Source organism: Strix uralensis, chromosome 16 (genome assembly GCF_047716275.1).
Source record: "Strix uralensis isolate ZFMK-TIS-50842 chromosome 16, bStrUra1, whole genome shotgun sequence".
In the NCBI taxonomy this organism is placed as follows: domain Eukaryota; kingdom Metazoa; phylum Chordata; class Aves; order Strigiformes; family Strigidae; genus Strix; species Strix uralensis.
The window spans coordinates 13,152,384-13,167,394 of NC_133987.1; the positions used below are offsets into that span (position 1 = coordinate 13,152,384).

The window sequence follows — 15,011 nt, forward strand, 5'->3', positions numbered from 1 at the left end:
AGGGGTCAAAGAAATGTGGCGGTCGATATGAATAGTGAGAAGAATATGCAGTTGCATTAGGAGAAGAATGTAAGAGAAGACTTAATGCATTAACAAAATAAGCACTTCTATAAGCACTTTTTTTCTAAAGAATAGTATTCTGGATGTGTCTGGTCTGCAAGTTGTAATTTCTTCCTGAATACTGTCTAGTGCTTCTGGTATTGAAAATAGACCGTGATTAAATGGGCTACTAGACTGATATATTACCTATTGAAGCTTTACTGCAGCAAACTGGAATCTTTGGGAATCAAATCTATATTTTGTCATTAATGGGAATTTCTACCTTTGTGTGCCTGTCTGACTTCATATAAATTGAATGATGTATGATTTGTACAATTTTTTTTCTGTGTTTTTTTTGAGAATGGAAATACTTTCTCTAGAAAATAGCTAAAAATTCAGAATCGTATCTTTTTCATCTTTATGAAAAAGAAACCTATATTCTGATTTTTTTTTTTTAATCACCAAATACAGATATCAAATAGGAGGATTTTTTTACTTGCAGAGTCACTTTTTAGGCTATGTAGATCTTCTTCAGGCAGGCCAGATTCAAAAAAATCTCACAGGAATATTAGTGTGGGAGTTTTTGTTCAGGAACCTAAAAAGCATTCGCACTCGCCTTACTTCTCTGCCCTGTAACTATTCGTAAAGAATTGCTACATCTTAAGAGAAGTTACAGCTGGAAGTGTTGATGCAAATTTATTTTTTTTATAAGTAATAGGTACTGTTACTGAGAAGCAGGAGCATGAAACGGGTATTTGTTTATCTGCATACCTTGAGAACCTTAAGATTTGGTTAACTTTAACAGAGAAAGTGTTTAGAAAGTGAGTATATTTGTCAGTCTGCTAACATGGAGAGTTTTACTGTTTCACATAGACTGGCATAGTAGGTTATTCTTTGAAGTGTGCTAGTATTTAAAGAATGTACTGACAGTATAGTGAAATAGTAAGTTTCAGACAAATTCAGTAAGGTAGTTTGTGAAGTTTCTGGGAAAGTGTCATTTGAAAAGAAAAACGCACCTATCTCCCCCTCAAGTACTTCATCTTACAGGGCATGTCTCTGCTAGCTCAGCACTTTAGCTATGCTGTTTTGTTCAGGTGTGAGTTGAAAAGAAATGATTAGGATATTCTGTATTATAAAACCAAATTCCAAGCATCTCTAGTTCATTGTTATTTTTGGAGAAATTTGTAAGCTTATAGATGCAGAATAGTTTCTTTGTTTACTAAGATTTTTCAATTGATCTGTTGGAGTCTGCCAGCATGGAATTTTCATTTTAAGAACTTCTAGCTTTTCTATTCTGGATAACCATCTGTCATAAGTACCTAGAATCCTTGGGAAGATATTCCACCCCCATGCCAGTTTCTGGTGTTGATAATAAAAATTACTTCCATCTTGATAATTTCTGGAAGTTGTTCACGTTTGAAAACCTCCAAGTATGGGAGGTTCTGCAGCCTCCCTTACCAGCCTGTTTGGTGCTTTACCACTCTCCTGGTAAATGATTGTTTTCATATTCAGTTTGAATTTCCCTTGCTGCAATTTATGACTGACTCCTGTCCTTTTGCTCTGCATCTGTAAGATTAGTCTGGCTGTTGTCTTTTTTTTTTTTTTTTTGGTTAAATAATCTTCACATTAATTAGTTGAAGACTGCAATTAGATATTTATAAAACAAGACAGGGGAGTTGTAAGTTTTTAAAACTAAATAGAAGGCTCTTGGCCTTTTACTTATAGATGAGATGTTCTCCCTTCCTGCAACACTTTCCTCCCTTTTGATTTGTAACTATGATGTGCTCTGAGTCCTTACTGCTAAAAAGATACTGCACTAGTATGTCATATGTCATGGTATCTGCATATTTATGCTAAAATTAATAAGTGACATAGCTGATCATATTCTCATTTGGTCTCAGATTTAATGCTTAAAGGGAAATGAATAAAATTTGTATACATTAGGATTTTCAAAACCTTTTCAGACCAGGAGATAACTGAAGAGAGTTATAATGTAATATTTACAGCCTTATTGCTGAAAAGCCTGATTGCCCTCCTGTTTTTTAAATTACTCTAAATGAGAATTTGTTTCATGTTGTTACCAAAGATGTACCATCTACATGTCAAGTAGGAAAATATAGGTGTGTGTTTAATTCATTTAAGATGTTAAATATGCTGTAGTAAATACTACGTGCCTTTGCAGACAACTGAACAAGCTTGGATATTTTGTGTGCTAGAGGGAAGATATGAAATAAGTTTAAGAAATCCAGTAGTATATGGTGGTATGTGTGTGTTTGATAGTTGATGTTTGTGGTCTGAATGCATGATTATCTGACATCTTCAGTTAAACTAATTTCTTTGTTGCTTTGAATTCTAGCGATACACTTCTGTTTAGTCATAAATATAATTATTGCTGTTAGAAGTAATTTTCTTCATAGGACAGTGTTGGTTTGTTATGACAAAATAATGTTAAAGTGGCATACATGCTATTTCATGTTTAAAAATTGAGTTTAATATTGTAAATCCAAATATACACAAATTATGTTTACTGTAATTGTAATTAACTAATTACAGCTGAGACTTTGCACAGGATTTTCTGTAATGGTGGGGTAGTCCTGTGTGTGCAGAAATACACAAACTTCTGCCAGCAGTTCACAGCTTTTTATCAAAAGCTTTTGCCTTCAAGATGATACTCTTTACATCTGCTAAGGTCCAGATTCACCTTGATGTTTGAACTTTTTTTTTTTTAGCCATCCTGTAGTCTCAGTAGGCTGCCTCTTTACGGAGAGCCACCTCTCCTTTTTCCCAGGCATTCTTTTATACACTGATGCAGGTAGAATTGTGGAAATACCTTTTCTGAAATAATTCTTTCATATCTTTTGTTGTTCTGCGTTTAATTTTATTAGTTGATTCTTCCCTGTCTCAGGCAATGCACTTCGGAAAGCTGCCTGTACAGCTGCCTCAAAAGTGAGCTCTTGAGTTCACACATTGAGTGAACTGCAGGCTCTGGGGACAGTTTTACTTCTCCACAGTACTGCAGAGGAAGAACCTGCCCCTCAAAGTGGTGTGGCAGACTGGAAAAATGTTTGGTTTCAACATTTGAGTATGTAAATTCTTGTGGATCTAGGAGTAAAAATAATTGAATTACTCAAAATGAGACTTTCAGTTCCATTTTATATTGTTACTGAAGATGTACCATGTGTATCTCAAGTGGGAGAATGTAGGATTGAGTTCAATTAATTTAAGATAATGTCAGTATTAGTGTATGAAAATATGGACTGTTGTATGTTTAGGGAGGATTGTTCAATCTGTACACATAAATGTTCTGTGGCTTTTTAAAAGCTTTCTCCTTTTTTTTTTTCTGGTCATTTTACTGAGCCTGTGTGGTGGATTTATAACAAAAACAGTGGAAAATTGATGTGCATAATTAAGGAGCAAGTGAGTGAATGTATCAAGCCATGTGTAGTAGCAGTTTGACATGAAGGGCCTTGTAAAATGCAGGGTCAAAAGTAATAATAAGAAAACCTCAAATGCAACAAAATCAATGTTAAACTTTATTGCAATAAAGGTTTTTTCATGTGCTTCAAAAAGCACTGATTAGATTCTGAATATGTGACCTGGAAACTTACAGGGCATTACAAAACATTTTGCATGTGAAAATGGAAAACAAAGCTAAAGAAGGTGGTAGAGGATAGGACTGCTAATCTGCATATGAGTTGAATAGCTCATAACATACTACCCTACTAAATATATGGTCTGATAGCCTGTTTTAATCTCATGTTGTTTTTTCGACAGGTGGCTACAGTGTCAATGGAGGATCTGGGGAAAATACTTATGGTCGGAAGTCGTTGGGGCAAGAGCTGAGAGTTAACAATGTGACCAATCCTGATTTTACCAGTGTTCCGCATGGGAATCGTGCTTTAGCCACAAAAGACATGAGGAAATCACAGGGTAAGAATACCACAGATTTTCAGGAAAAGAGAACGTCCTATTGGCAACCTCTCTTGTGTTCAGAATATGAAAAGAAGTTCAGTATGATTAGGCAATCTATATGGTTTTTATTTTTTGTGATATATGATTAGATGATGTTGATGGAAACTGTCATCTTGTTTTTACTGTTCCCTGCACTGAGACTTCCTCCATAGGTTAGGCAGATCTCTCGACTACATGGCTTATGCTATCAGTCTTTCATTTTCCGTTAAATAGCTTTTGAACCCTTATTCAGGTTAGGTAAATTTGGCAAAGAGATCAAGGGCTCCAAGAAGGAGAACTTGCTCTTAGATTTGTTGAAAATTGATGCCTGAGTAAAGAGTTGTTAATTAATGAGTCCCCAGTGTGGGAAAGCCTTCAGCAGTGAGCTCAACCGTTATCTGTTCTCACTGGCCTGCAGGTCAGCTAGTCATCACATCATACCAGCTGGTTAGTCAGTAGATGTGTACTCCTGAACCAGCCACAATTCATGCTCCCTCTTGCTCAGCTGAGGATTAGAGGCCAGGGAGGAAGGGAGATGCAGTGAGAGGAAATCTAGAGTTGCAAGAGGGTACAAGAATGCTGGGCACGTGTTTTTTGAGAAAAAGGCTTCACTTTTCCCACTATTTGGGATTAAATCATAGTTTAAAAAAAAAAAAAAAGGAAGTTAGTTCAAGGACTTCTGTAGAAACTTTGTTATGACTAAGCACTGTCATTTATTGTATCACTTAGTATAAGTGGTAGTTGAGCCACTGACAAAAACTGTGACTACTTTATGCCAGACACATTATAAACATATGAGGACACAGTGTTTCTCCTCAGGGATTTGTATTTCAGAGGACACAGAAGGTGAAAGAAGAGTGTTCTGTGTACTTTGCCAGTGGAAGCACTGAGGTGCAGGTGGTAACATGACTGTTGCAAAAGCCTGATCTTTGGAATGGGTTAAACTCAGATGTAATTTAAGGCACTAAAAGGACTGAATAATTGTTATATCAAGACACCAGAATGGGATTATAATTTCTATGTAGAGGAAATAGAGAATTGGCTAATAGAGGACTCTGTAAATAATACTTCTGGTAGTGGGCTTATGCATAAATTTAGTACTGGCAGAAAATTCAGACTATACTCCTAGGTACGTGAGCACCTCTTTAATCCTTAAAATGTTAGGAACTATAATTTTGGATGTCTGAAGTTGCTGCCTATGACTTGCATTCGTCTGTATTTATTCTGTCCTCTAGATGTCAGATTTCAGGAGTTTCTCCCTTTTAACTGGGCTGTCTGTGATTCTTGTAGATTTCAGCAAGTCATTTTGATTTTTTTGTATCTTCAGAATACAGTGGGATTATGTTGCAACAGGATCTTATGTTTTAAATTCTTCTATATTTTCTTGTTTGTTAGCATGTGCATTAAGCAAGTTTTAAAATAGTTGTCTTCTGTGAATGAGACCTTCTGTGAGTAAGACAATTCTGTGGCTCAGACCTTGCTGATTTTTCACAAAGCAGAAGTCATATACTTGTTCATTAACTAGTCGTTTGATTAGGATAGCTTCAGCCATGCTCTTGGTTAGTTTATTTTACTTTTTTTTTATTTTTTTAGGTTATGATTATGGCTCAACAGACAGCTAACACTTCCTTTTAGGGAGTAGTGCCAGTATTCATCAGATATTAACTGAATAAAAACAAAGTAGAGAATTTTGAACAGTACATCTTGTTCTAGTAGCAGTTAAGTATGTGTCTCATACCAGTAATCTTGGTGGCGGTAGTTTTATCTATACAGTTCTGGGTTTAGGATTTTTTTTTATATGTGGAACAGCAGAACCATTTTTCAAAATAAATTGCAACTTTCCATTAAGAGATTACAAACAAAAAGATAAATGCAGAGAAGGCAACACTAAAAAGTTGCAAGTTGTGAATGTAATTCAAAGCTTATACTTACTGTTGACTTTTCATCTAACATTGAAGAGTCAACCAACATTTTTAGGAACAGGAGGGGGGACTTTTTTAGGGACCTCACAAAGATCTAATATATCTTTAGACCTAACCCAGCTGTGCTGGTGTAGCTTCCCATGTGCTTGCTGAATGGCAGAGATCAGTGCAAACTGAGAGTGACAGAAGAGAAGTGAGGTGTACTGTGTGTTCCTGGTCTAGGTTAGTGTTGGTAGAGTGCAGCTGGAGGAATATTGTGGAGTCTCTTTCTCATAAGACACATATGTTGTCTTGGATGGGGTGGCCAATGCATTGAATTACTTAAGGACAGATTCATATTGCTGTTTTGAGAGGCTTCATATGTAGACAGTCTAATAGTGAAATAAGTGTGTGTAGGTTCAGTTCAGCTTAAGCTTTCAAGATACATTCAGTAATGTAGAACACTGTTTTCCTCGCAGAAGAGTTTCCCCGTGGAATTATGAATAGCAGTTGTACTTTCTATTTTGTGTATCATAGTCTGTGTTAATTTCCTTTGTAATCAAGCTTTAAAAGAACTTTCATTCTTGTTTGCATATGTTTTGTTTCAGAACTATTCCATTTGAACTTTCAAAAAAATTTTTTTTTCCCCTGGTCTGGTGACCTTCTACTACTGCCATTTTTAAAGAAAATGGTAAACATGGTACACCCCTGCCTGGGCAGGCTGCATTCTTTGTGTTAGTCCTTTCCTTTCTTCTCCAGGGCTGATCAAATTTTTTGGGTGGGTAAATGTCCTAGGTCCATCTTTCTGAAGTTTGACTTTGCATTGACCGTTGGCAGGCAAGCCTTGGACTACAGCTGCTAGCTCAACTCTGGGCAGAAATACAAGGAGATCTTCAGATGCAAGTGATCATCTAGCAGGGGTTGTAGTTATTAGTCTGGCACCATCGCTCAGAAAGACCTCAGATGATGCTTCAGAAGGTGTCTTTCTGATCGTGATTCCTTGTACATTTCTCACCAGAAGCATGGCTTTTTGTCCACTACTGAAGTCTGTGGTTTCCAGATAAAGGAAGGGAAAAGAATCTTAATTCTTCCTAAATGGATACGTGTGCCTTAGTTTTCTGTAAAATCAGTAACATCTTAAAAGGAGTGCTCTTCATGCCTGTCAGATAACATCTCAACATGTCTTGTGTGGTTGTGCTAGCTAGGAACAAAACGTAGATTTGATCCTTCAGACTCGTATTACAATTTTAATGTTTGCTAAACCTGCCTCATCCTTCAGAATTTCAGGTGTCTTCAGGCTTAATTGCTTAAACCGATGCCTGGCAAGAAACAGATTACCAAAGCCTATTTTATTCATACTCTCTTTTAAAAATTAAAATAAAGACATGAAAATAAGGTTGAGAATATTCTTCATGACTGTAATACAGAAGACGTGCTCTCCTGTAGATGATGCCGTGGCCTATGAGTGGGTTCATAGGATTCTGTAATACGCAAGGACACAAAGGTTTTTGTTTCTTAAATTTCTTTATTACAAGTTACTACAAATTACTACTAGTAAAGCAAGTATATACTTAATTATTAATTACTTAAATGCACTCTATATATATATACTATTCAAAGTGTTACCAGTACAGCACTCGCTAAACTTCTCCCAGGAGTGGGGCCAGTTGATGACAAAGTCTCACTTCAAAGATGATCTGCATCAGAGTCTGGAGTCAGTCAGGTGTCCCCAGCGAGGGTCCAGTCTGTCCAGGAGATCTTGCATAGTGAAGTCTTTGCAGGGGGAGCTCTTGGAGAGAAGCTCCATTTTGGGTAGAAAGCAGGTTGTTTTTATATTGTTAGAGACATAAGGGGGCATAGGATGCAACCACCTGGAGCCACAGTAGCTTTTACGACTGTTTTTCATCTGGAACAGCCAATAGATGATGTTGCTTTCTATTTTCTCAGACCAATGTTTGCTTTCCTGGTCTATTTTTCCAGCTGGAACAGCCAATAGCTGTTGCCAGTTCCTTCTTTCCCAGGGTGTTTTGCGCCATTTCAGTCTTGTTTTTCACCTTGCCGGACACAAGTTTGTTGTTGTGCTTATCAAGGGTATCTCGGGATGTTTCAGGTTCTTAGGTACCCAGCTGCCCTTCAAGGATGCTCCAGGTTCCCAGGCCAGGTTCTCAGGCCAGCAGTTCCCAGGCTGGCAGACGTAATCTTCTGTCAGTATTTTTCCATTATAATCAGGTTGCCTTTATGGCTGCTCCCATCAGATGACTGATGTGTAACATACCAGAGAAAAATGCTGTCTGTAGTTGTCTTGGGTGTTCTCATAAGAGTCATGGTGACTAAGGAAGCCTCTTAATGTTCCATGAATCCTCTAATTTTAATCACCATGAAACATCTAGCGTTAAACTTTTCAAAAGAAACTTTGTTTCTTTTTTGCAAATGAGGGAAATAAATTATTAATATGAATTCATTGTAATTGGTACCTAAATCAGGTAAACTGAGTTGTGACCTTCACTGGTATCAATAGTGCGATATGAAATGTGTTCTTAGGAAAATGCTAATTCTTCTGTATTATGATCCACTTAAATCAGTAGCCCCTGCACCTCTCTATGCTGCATACATTTGTTCCTTAGTAGAGGAAGAGTAGATCTAATTTTCTTTTCAAAACAGAACCCTGCTAGCTATCAGAGGACTACTCATAATCTTTCTGGTGCCAAAATGATAGAGAAAATCTTGTTTGTTGGTAGTTGCTTGGGCTTAAATCTGATTCTTTGCTTCAAGAAGCAGCTTGTTTTTTCCACCAGGTTTTCTTTAAATATTGTTTGTTGAATTATTTTTGAATATATTCAGAAGTCTGAATATATAAACACACTCCTTTTTTTTTTTTTTTTTTAAACTTCCATTTACATAGAAGGGAACTAAAGCTAGGTTTTTGTGTAGAAGTAAACAGTTCTGCTTGGTTCTGAATGAGTTCTACCTAGGTACTGGGCTGTCGACTGGAAGAAATGAAATATTTTGGTAGCTAAATTAGATTTTACATTTAATTTTCCTCATACTAGCTTTAAAACAAATAGAGATATTTGTTTTTTACTTCTCAAATTGCTATTATGGCTTATTGAGTCTATAAATACACATTTTGGGCAATAAAGATATTATTAATCAAATGTTATAGAGAAAAGAAATAATTGCCTTTTGTTTTTCAGAGCGATCGTTGTCTTATTCTGACGAGTCTCGACTGTCAAATCTTCTTCGGAGGATTACTCGGGAAGACGACAGAGACCGAAGACTGGCTACTGTAAAGCAATTGAAAGAATTCATTCAGCAACCAGAAAACAAACTGGTTAGTAAGTTTTACTTTTCCATAGCCCTGGAGTTTCTCATTTTATAAAACTGTCTTTAAAGATCTGGGTATTGGGGTCTGTCTGTGAGGAATATCTTATATACAAGGAATTTCTTTCCACAACAAAGGAAAGTGTGTTCCTGGATTGCCTGTCCTTTTTTCTGTCATTCAGGAAATTTTTTATTGCTTGATGACTTATGACATACTGCCTTAAAGTAAACTACTGAGTGCATGAGCTATAGCAATAAATATGACAATACATGTGGGTTTTTTTGACTGGTCTTAGCAATATTCTCTGCATCCTTCAACAAGGAAATAGAGGAAAAAAGAAGTAAAACGTGTTGTTGTCTTGTTCAAGAGCTGTTTCTGTATTTTAAATTAAAACTATGCAGATACTTATACAGTCTTGTGAATAGCTCACCTTAGAGTTACTCACTTTCTAGCTAAACACCTTTGTACGTGGATTTCCTTTTATGGGAAGAGAACAAAATAAGTCTTTGTTTTCATTGCATCTTTGGGTTTTTTTAATGGGTTGTTGAACTCTCTAATATCCTCAAGTGTTTCTTAAGGATTGGGGGGGGGGGAGTATCCCACTGTGAGTATACGTTTTTAATATTACTTATTTTGAAGTGAGGTATTAAGAGTATTTTGTCTGACATATCTCCCCCACTGTTTTGGAGAACTTAGAGGTTGGGTGTTATGTGTCTATTCATATCTGTAACGAGTTGGTTCATTCTCCCATTATATATTAATTTACCAGTGGTAATTGTGCTCTTTTCCAAAAGGTGTGACACTTCAACACTGAGACTTTTTTTATTCTGTGCACATAGGTATAAGCAGACCATATACAAGCCTAGCTCATACTTCAGCTTTCCTCTGAAACAAAATCCTTGTTAATACAAGGGTTTGGGGAGAAAATGCTTTCCACAATTATTCCGTGGTGGGTTTTTTTAACCTACATCCATTATTCTCAATGCATTTTTTCCCCCAGTTTTTTTGTAACTGCATTTTATTTAGGTTTATTGGTATCTCAGAACATATTGGAATTGCCATTCTGTTATCTAACTTGGTGACAAACTTGGTACTTGTTGGTGGTCAGAATGTTAAGTTTGTCACTGAGAAACTTTTCTTTAAACTTCTCCTAGCTTGCTAATGAGAACAAGATCAGATGTTGAGTGATACCCATGGTGTCAAGCCTAAAACTTTATAATGGACAGTGTTTAATGTAGCAGTAGCTCCTGCAGTTCTTGACCCTATTAAGTGTAGTTTAACAGAGTTCTTCCCATTCTCAAGGTTGAAATGTGTGTTCAACAAACTAAAGTAGTAAAAGTCACTAGGCAGTGGCAATTGCCATGTAATGGCTTCATGTTCCAGCTTCTAAATTCTATAGATGCCTTCTCCTGTCTCTTTTATAGGGTCTTTTGCAGATACCAGGCATGTTTTTACAATGTCCTTTTCAGTTCAGAGGAGTCAATCATGTAGACCTGTTTCTCTCCCCTCCACCCCCAAAAGAGCAATGTTGCTCATAACTTAACAAAAATAGATAGCATCCACTGTGTTAAAGATTTATATCTTTCTGAAGAAAAGAGAACAATTAACTCATCAAGAAAACTTCTTATACAGTTGCAGCTCATGTATTATTTTGCAACTCAACTCATTAATGTAGTTGGATTTTTTTAGTGCATGTTAGGAAAAGAAGTATTTCTGGTTGTGTTTACTGAGAAGCACTGGTTCATCAGTAATGTTTCGTCCCCCAAAGTAGTACTCCATTTCTTTGAAAGTCAGGATCGCCTAAGGAGAAATTTTAATACTTCAGATTGTATTAAATATTCTGCTGATACAATTGGTTATTAGTATAGGAGACTAGGTCTTCAGTAGACGCTACTGATGAGCTGTATGGTGAGTCTTACATTTGTGATGTAATCTTATCAGCAAGAACTAAACTTAGAACAAACCTTGATAGCAGCCTGCCAGTGTATTTTTGTGGCTACTGTAAATAAATATGAAATATAACTTGTAGGATAATATTGCAGTATTGCTTAATATAGTTTATGCTAGTCTGCAGTGGCCATGGAAAGCATAATAGCATTCTGTTAGCAAACAGAACTGGCAACGGTGTTTTTAATGTGGATGTAAACAGGACCTAGTTTGCAGAAGTTATCGTGCCATTACTATGCTTGTGCCTTTTATGTATCTTATATTATAGGTACTAGTTAAACAACTGGATAATATCCTGACTGCCATTCATGATGTACTCAATGAAAGGTAAGCTAGAAAAACTAAGCAGTTTAAAGAGCAAAAATAACGACAGCATTAGGTTTGGATTTCAATATAGAAATGGAATGGAGGGGGGAAAGGTTGAAAAACTCATTCACTAATTTTGCATGTGTGTGACATTGTAGTAACAGGACAGAACTGAGGGAGAGTTAAAACAGTCTGACAAACGAACAATACTGTTGGGCTGTCTGGAGTACACTTCGCATGGAGAGAATTTGAATGCACAAGTGTGACTTTTATGTTGTGGATAATATGAAGTCTGTCTCAGCTATGTTTAATCACCTGGGTGTAGTAGTGTACAGAGTGTACTGCTGTGGTTGTCTAGCTTGCAAATTGTACTTGAGTTTTTTATAACCTGATCTAATTCATTTATATCCAACTAAGAGCATATGTAGAGGGAGCTCAGGTGTGTGGGGCTTTTTGGTGTTTAATTCAGTGTTATTACCCAAAATCAGCTGTATGTTAAGAATATTTTTCCTTGGATAGCATGTTGCAAGTAGAATAGCCTATTTATTGCATATTTTTGTTCAAGTTGATTTATTCCATAGAAATAATATTTCGTAGAATTTTTCAGATTATTAATTTTTATTTTAGCATCATCACTGCTGCCGTAAAGTAGGGGAGAAGCAGCTTCGTTCATGCTTATATTTTTCTGCTTTAGAAAATGTTTTAATTTGTTCATGGTTTCTTTTGTTCTGCTCTCATGTCTGGAGATTCCACATTTCTTTTTTTTTCCTCCCCAAAAATACAGTAGCAAATTGCTTCAAGAACTGAGACAGGAAGGAGCATGCTGTCTTGGCCTTCTTTGTGCTTCTCTGAGCTACGAGGCTGAGAAGATCTTTAAATGGATTTTTAGCAAATTCAGCTCATCCACAAAAGATGAAGTTAAACTTCTTTATTTGTGTGCAACCTACAAAGCACTAGAGACTGTAGGAGAAAAGAAAGCCTTTTCATCTTTAATGCAGGTAAGACTACAAGTTAAAACAGGATTATTAATGATTTTTCTAGTGTAATGCTTGAATCAGCTTTTTAAACTTGAATGAACAATGTGTACTGCTATGTTGACATAATAAGTAAATATAATTACAACTGGAAGGGAACTTTCTGACTGAGTGGGATTCTTTGATTCTGATTATGTTAGAAACGAAAGTCAGGTCTTTGTAGGGTGATATATATCTTGATGCGACTTTTTAGTATATAGTGCAGATCCAAGAGGAAAAATCTTGTTGAGACCAAAAAGACAACTCAAGTGGAATGGTTCACAAAACCCAACCTGTTGATTGCTTTGTGCTACCTCCTATTTAGAGTTTCTAACTTGGATTGTAGTTGTATTTGAGAGGGTGTGGGATGTGTGCAGACAGATCTGGTCCCCTGGTTCAAGTTTTAGGGTCTGTTATTTTGGGTGTAGAACAACTATGTCCATGTCTGTGCTCCAATTTAATATGTACTTTATGGAGCCAGAAAGCTTCAGCAGGAGAAACAGGAACTTAAACCAATCAGCTGTTCTGCAGCTAAAGGATTAAAGAAAACAGCATCCCCAAGACTTGAACCTGGGTCTACTGTATTTCAAGGAAATGCCCACTTGAAATGATTATTTTCATGCAGTATATGTGATGCTTTTTACATTTTTCTCCTTCCTGCAGAAAGATTATTGGGATGTTTCTGTTGTTTGAATCAAAGTAATTTGCTGAAAAGTGTTCAACACTGAGTAAATCTCTGTATGTCTAATATCATAACTTTTTCACGTGTTGTTTTAATGATGTGAAATGCCTAGTGGCTTTGCTTTACTTTTTAGCTTGTAATGACCAGCCTGCAGTCCATTCTAGAAAATGTGGATACACCAGAGTTACTGTGCAAATGTGTCAAGTGCATCCTTTTGGTGTCCCGATGCTACCCACACATTTTCAGCACCAATTTTAGGGTAAGCTTACTTTGTCCTCTCTATTTGCTTTCTCGCATAGAAATGTTGGTGCAGCAAATTGGGTAATAAACCCCCTTTTCAAAATTGCTTTCCAGGACACAGTGGACATACTGGTTGGGTGGCATATAGATCACACTCAGAAACCTTCACTGACGCAACAAGTGTCTGGTAAGTTTGGCCAAAGAGTCACTAATGTAAGTCCACTCTGGCTTGCAGATGATGTGGGCTTACTTACACAGGTCTGGTCCTACTGACATGGAAGTTGATATAAAACCAAAATGACTTTCTGACTACTTAACAAGAAACTTTGTTCCTAATTTTTTACTAAATTTCTATTTGCCATTTTATGCTATATCTGGAAAAGTGGGATGCTTTATTTGGGCTATATTTGCACATCAATTGTTTTGTGTAACTTTAACAATTTTTAGTAAGTATATAGATCTTAATATATTCTCTGTGAAAGAATATATTTTCTCCCATGTATTTCTAGAACATCTTTGTGGTAAAGATACTGTAATCACATTTAAGAAAGTGGGAAACTTCTTCCTATGGCTATAGCAGTTGTCTTGGAGGTATTCACAGCAAGTCTGTTATGTTTTTTGTATCATAGTCCTAAATTTTGTCCTTAATGTTTAACTGCTGTGGGGCAGGACTGAACCTTAAAATGAATTTGTCAAAGGGACAGAGGAGAAAAATACAGTTTATTTTAAAAACAGCTTATGTTAAAATTTTCATGCAGATGACCTTCTCTTACCTTATCAACTTTTACCTCAGCAATATGCAACTAAAATTTATTTTTTGTACGTTACCTTGTTTCCCTGTTTTAATTGCCCTGTTTTATTTATACAGGATGGCTGCAGAGCTTGGAGCCTTTTTGGGTGGCTGATCTTACTTTTTCTACCACACTCTTGGGTCAGTTTTTAGAAGATATGGAAGCTTATGCTGAGGTAAACAAGACTTTATGGTATATACCAGAGTGAACTGTTGTGGATTTCTTAATAAACACACAGCTGTGATTCTTACGGATGCATTACATTTGTAGAAAATAAAATTGTATGGTTTTCCTGGGGAAAGAGGATCAAGTTATGGAGTATATTGATGTCATATACAATGACAATTCTACATGAATCCTCATGAACTACTTAAATAGTATCACAACCCGGCTTTCAGCCATTGTTGTTTGAGAATATTATGTTGTAATAAAAACAAAAACAATCAAACAGGAATGCTTTCATTTTTAGAAATCTGCAGTGAAGACATTTCATGGTCTTTCCTTGGTATTTTCTCTAATTGTCCAACTTCAGATTTTTTCAGAAGTAGTGACTATGGGGGAGAGGGATTAATGGTAAATCTCTTTTTTAAAATAAAGTAACGGATTATATTGTGCAGGAAATAATGCAGCAGGAACTGACAGAAAACAAAAGTATTTTCACTTAACATGTTTTGTTTTGACTTTGTAATCTTTGCTTAGTTAACAGGACACAGAGTTTATCTAATGCTGTCATTAAAGGAAGAGTTTTGGTTTTTGGAGAGGGGTGTTGTCTTTTTCTTGAGGTGTATGTGCTTGTACGTATATATGCTTATAACTAAA

The 15,011-nt window shown here is 36.2% G+C and overlaps 1 protein-coding gene across 4 annotated transcripts in view; it reads left to right on the forward strand.

Annotated features, from left to right (window-relative positions):
* The window catches only part of SMG1 (SMG1 nonsense mediated mRNA decay associated PI3K related kinase), a 67,346-nt gene that overhangs the window by 10,003 nt on the left and 42,332 nt on the right, over positions 1-15,011 (forward strand). For 3 of the 4 annotated variants that reach the window (XM_074886509.1, XM_074886508.1, XM_074886510.1), the window contains 7 exons: positions 3,814-3,969; positions 9,086-9,222; positions 11,429-11,487; positions 12,251-12,464; positions 13,295-13,420; positions 13,516-13,588; positions 14,270-14,367. In XM_074886509.1, coding sequence (XP_074742610.1) covers positions 3,814-3,969; positions 9,086-9,222; positions 11,429-11,487; positions 12,251-12,464; positions 13,295-13,420; positions 13,516-13,588; positions 14,270-14,367 — 863 coding nt within the window. Of the gene's footprint in view, positions 1-2,944; positions 3,126-3,813; positions 3,970-9,085; positions 9,223-11,428; positions 11,488-12,250; positions 12,465-13,294; positions 13,421-13,515; positions 13,589-14,269; positions 14,368-15,011 lie in introns of all 4 variants that reach the window. The other variant, XM_074886511.1, reaches the window with a different exon arrangement.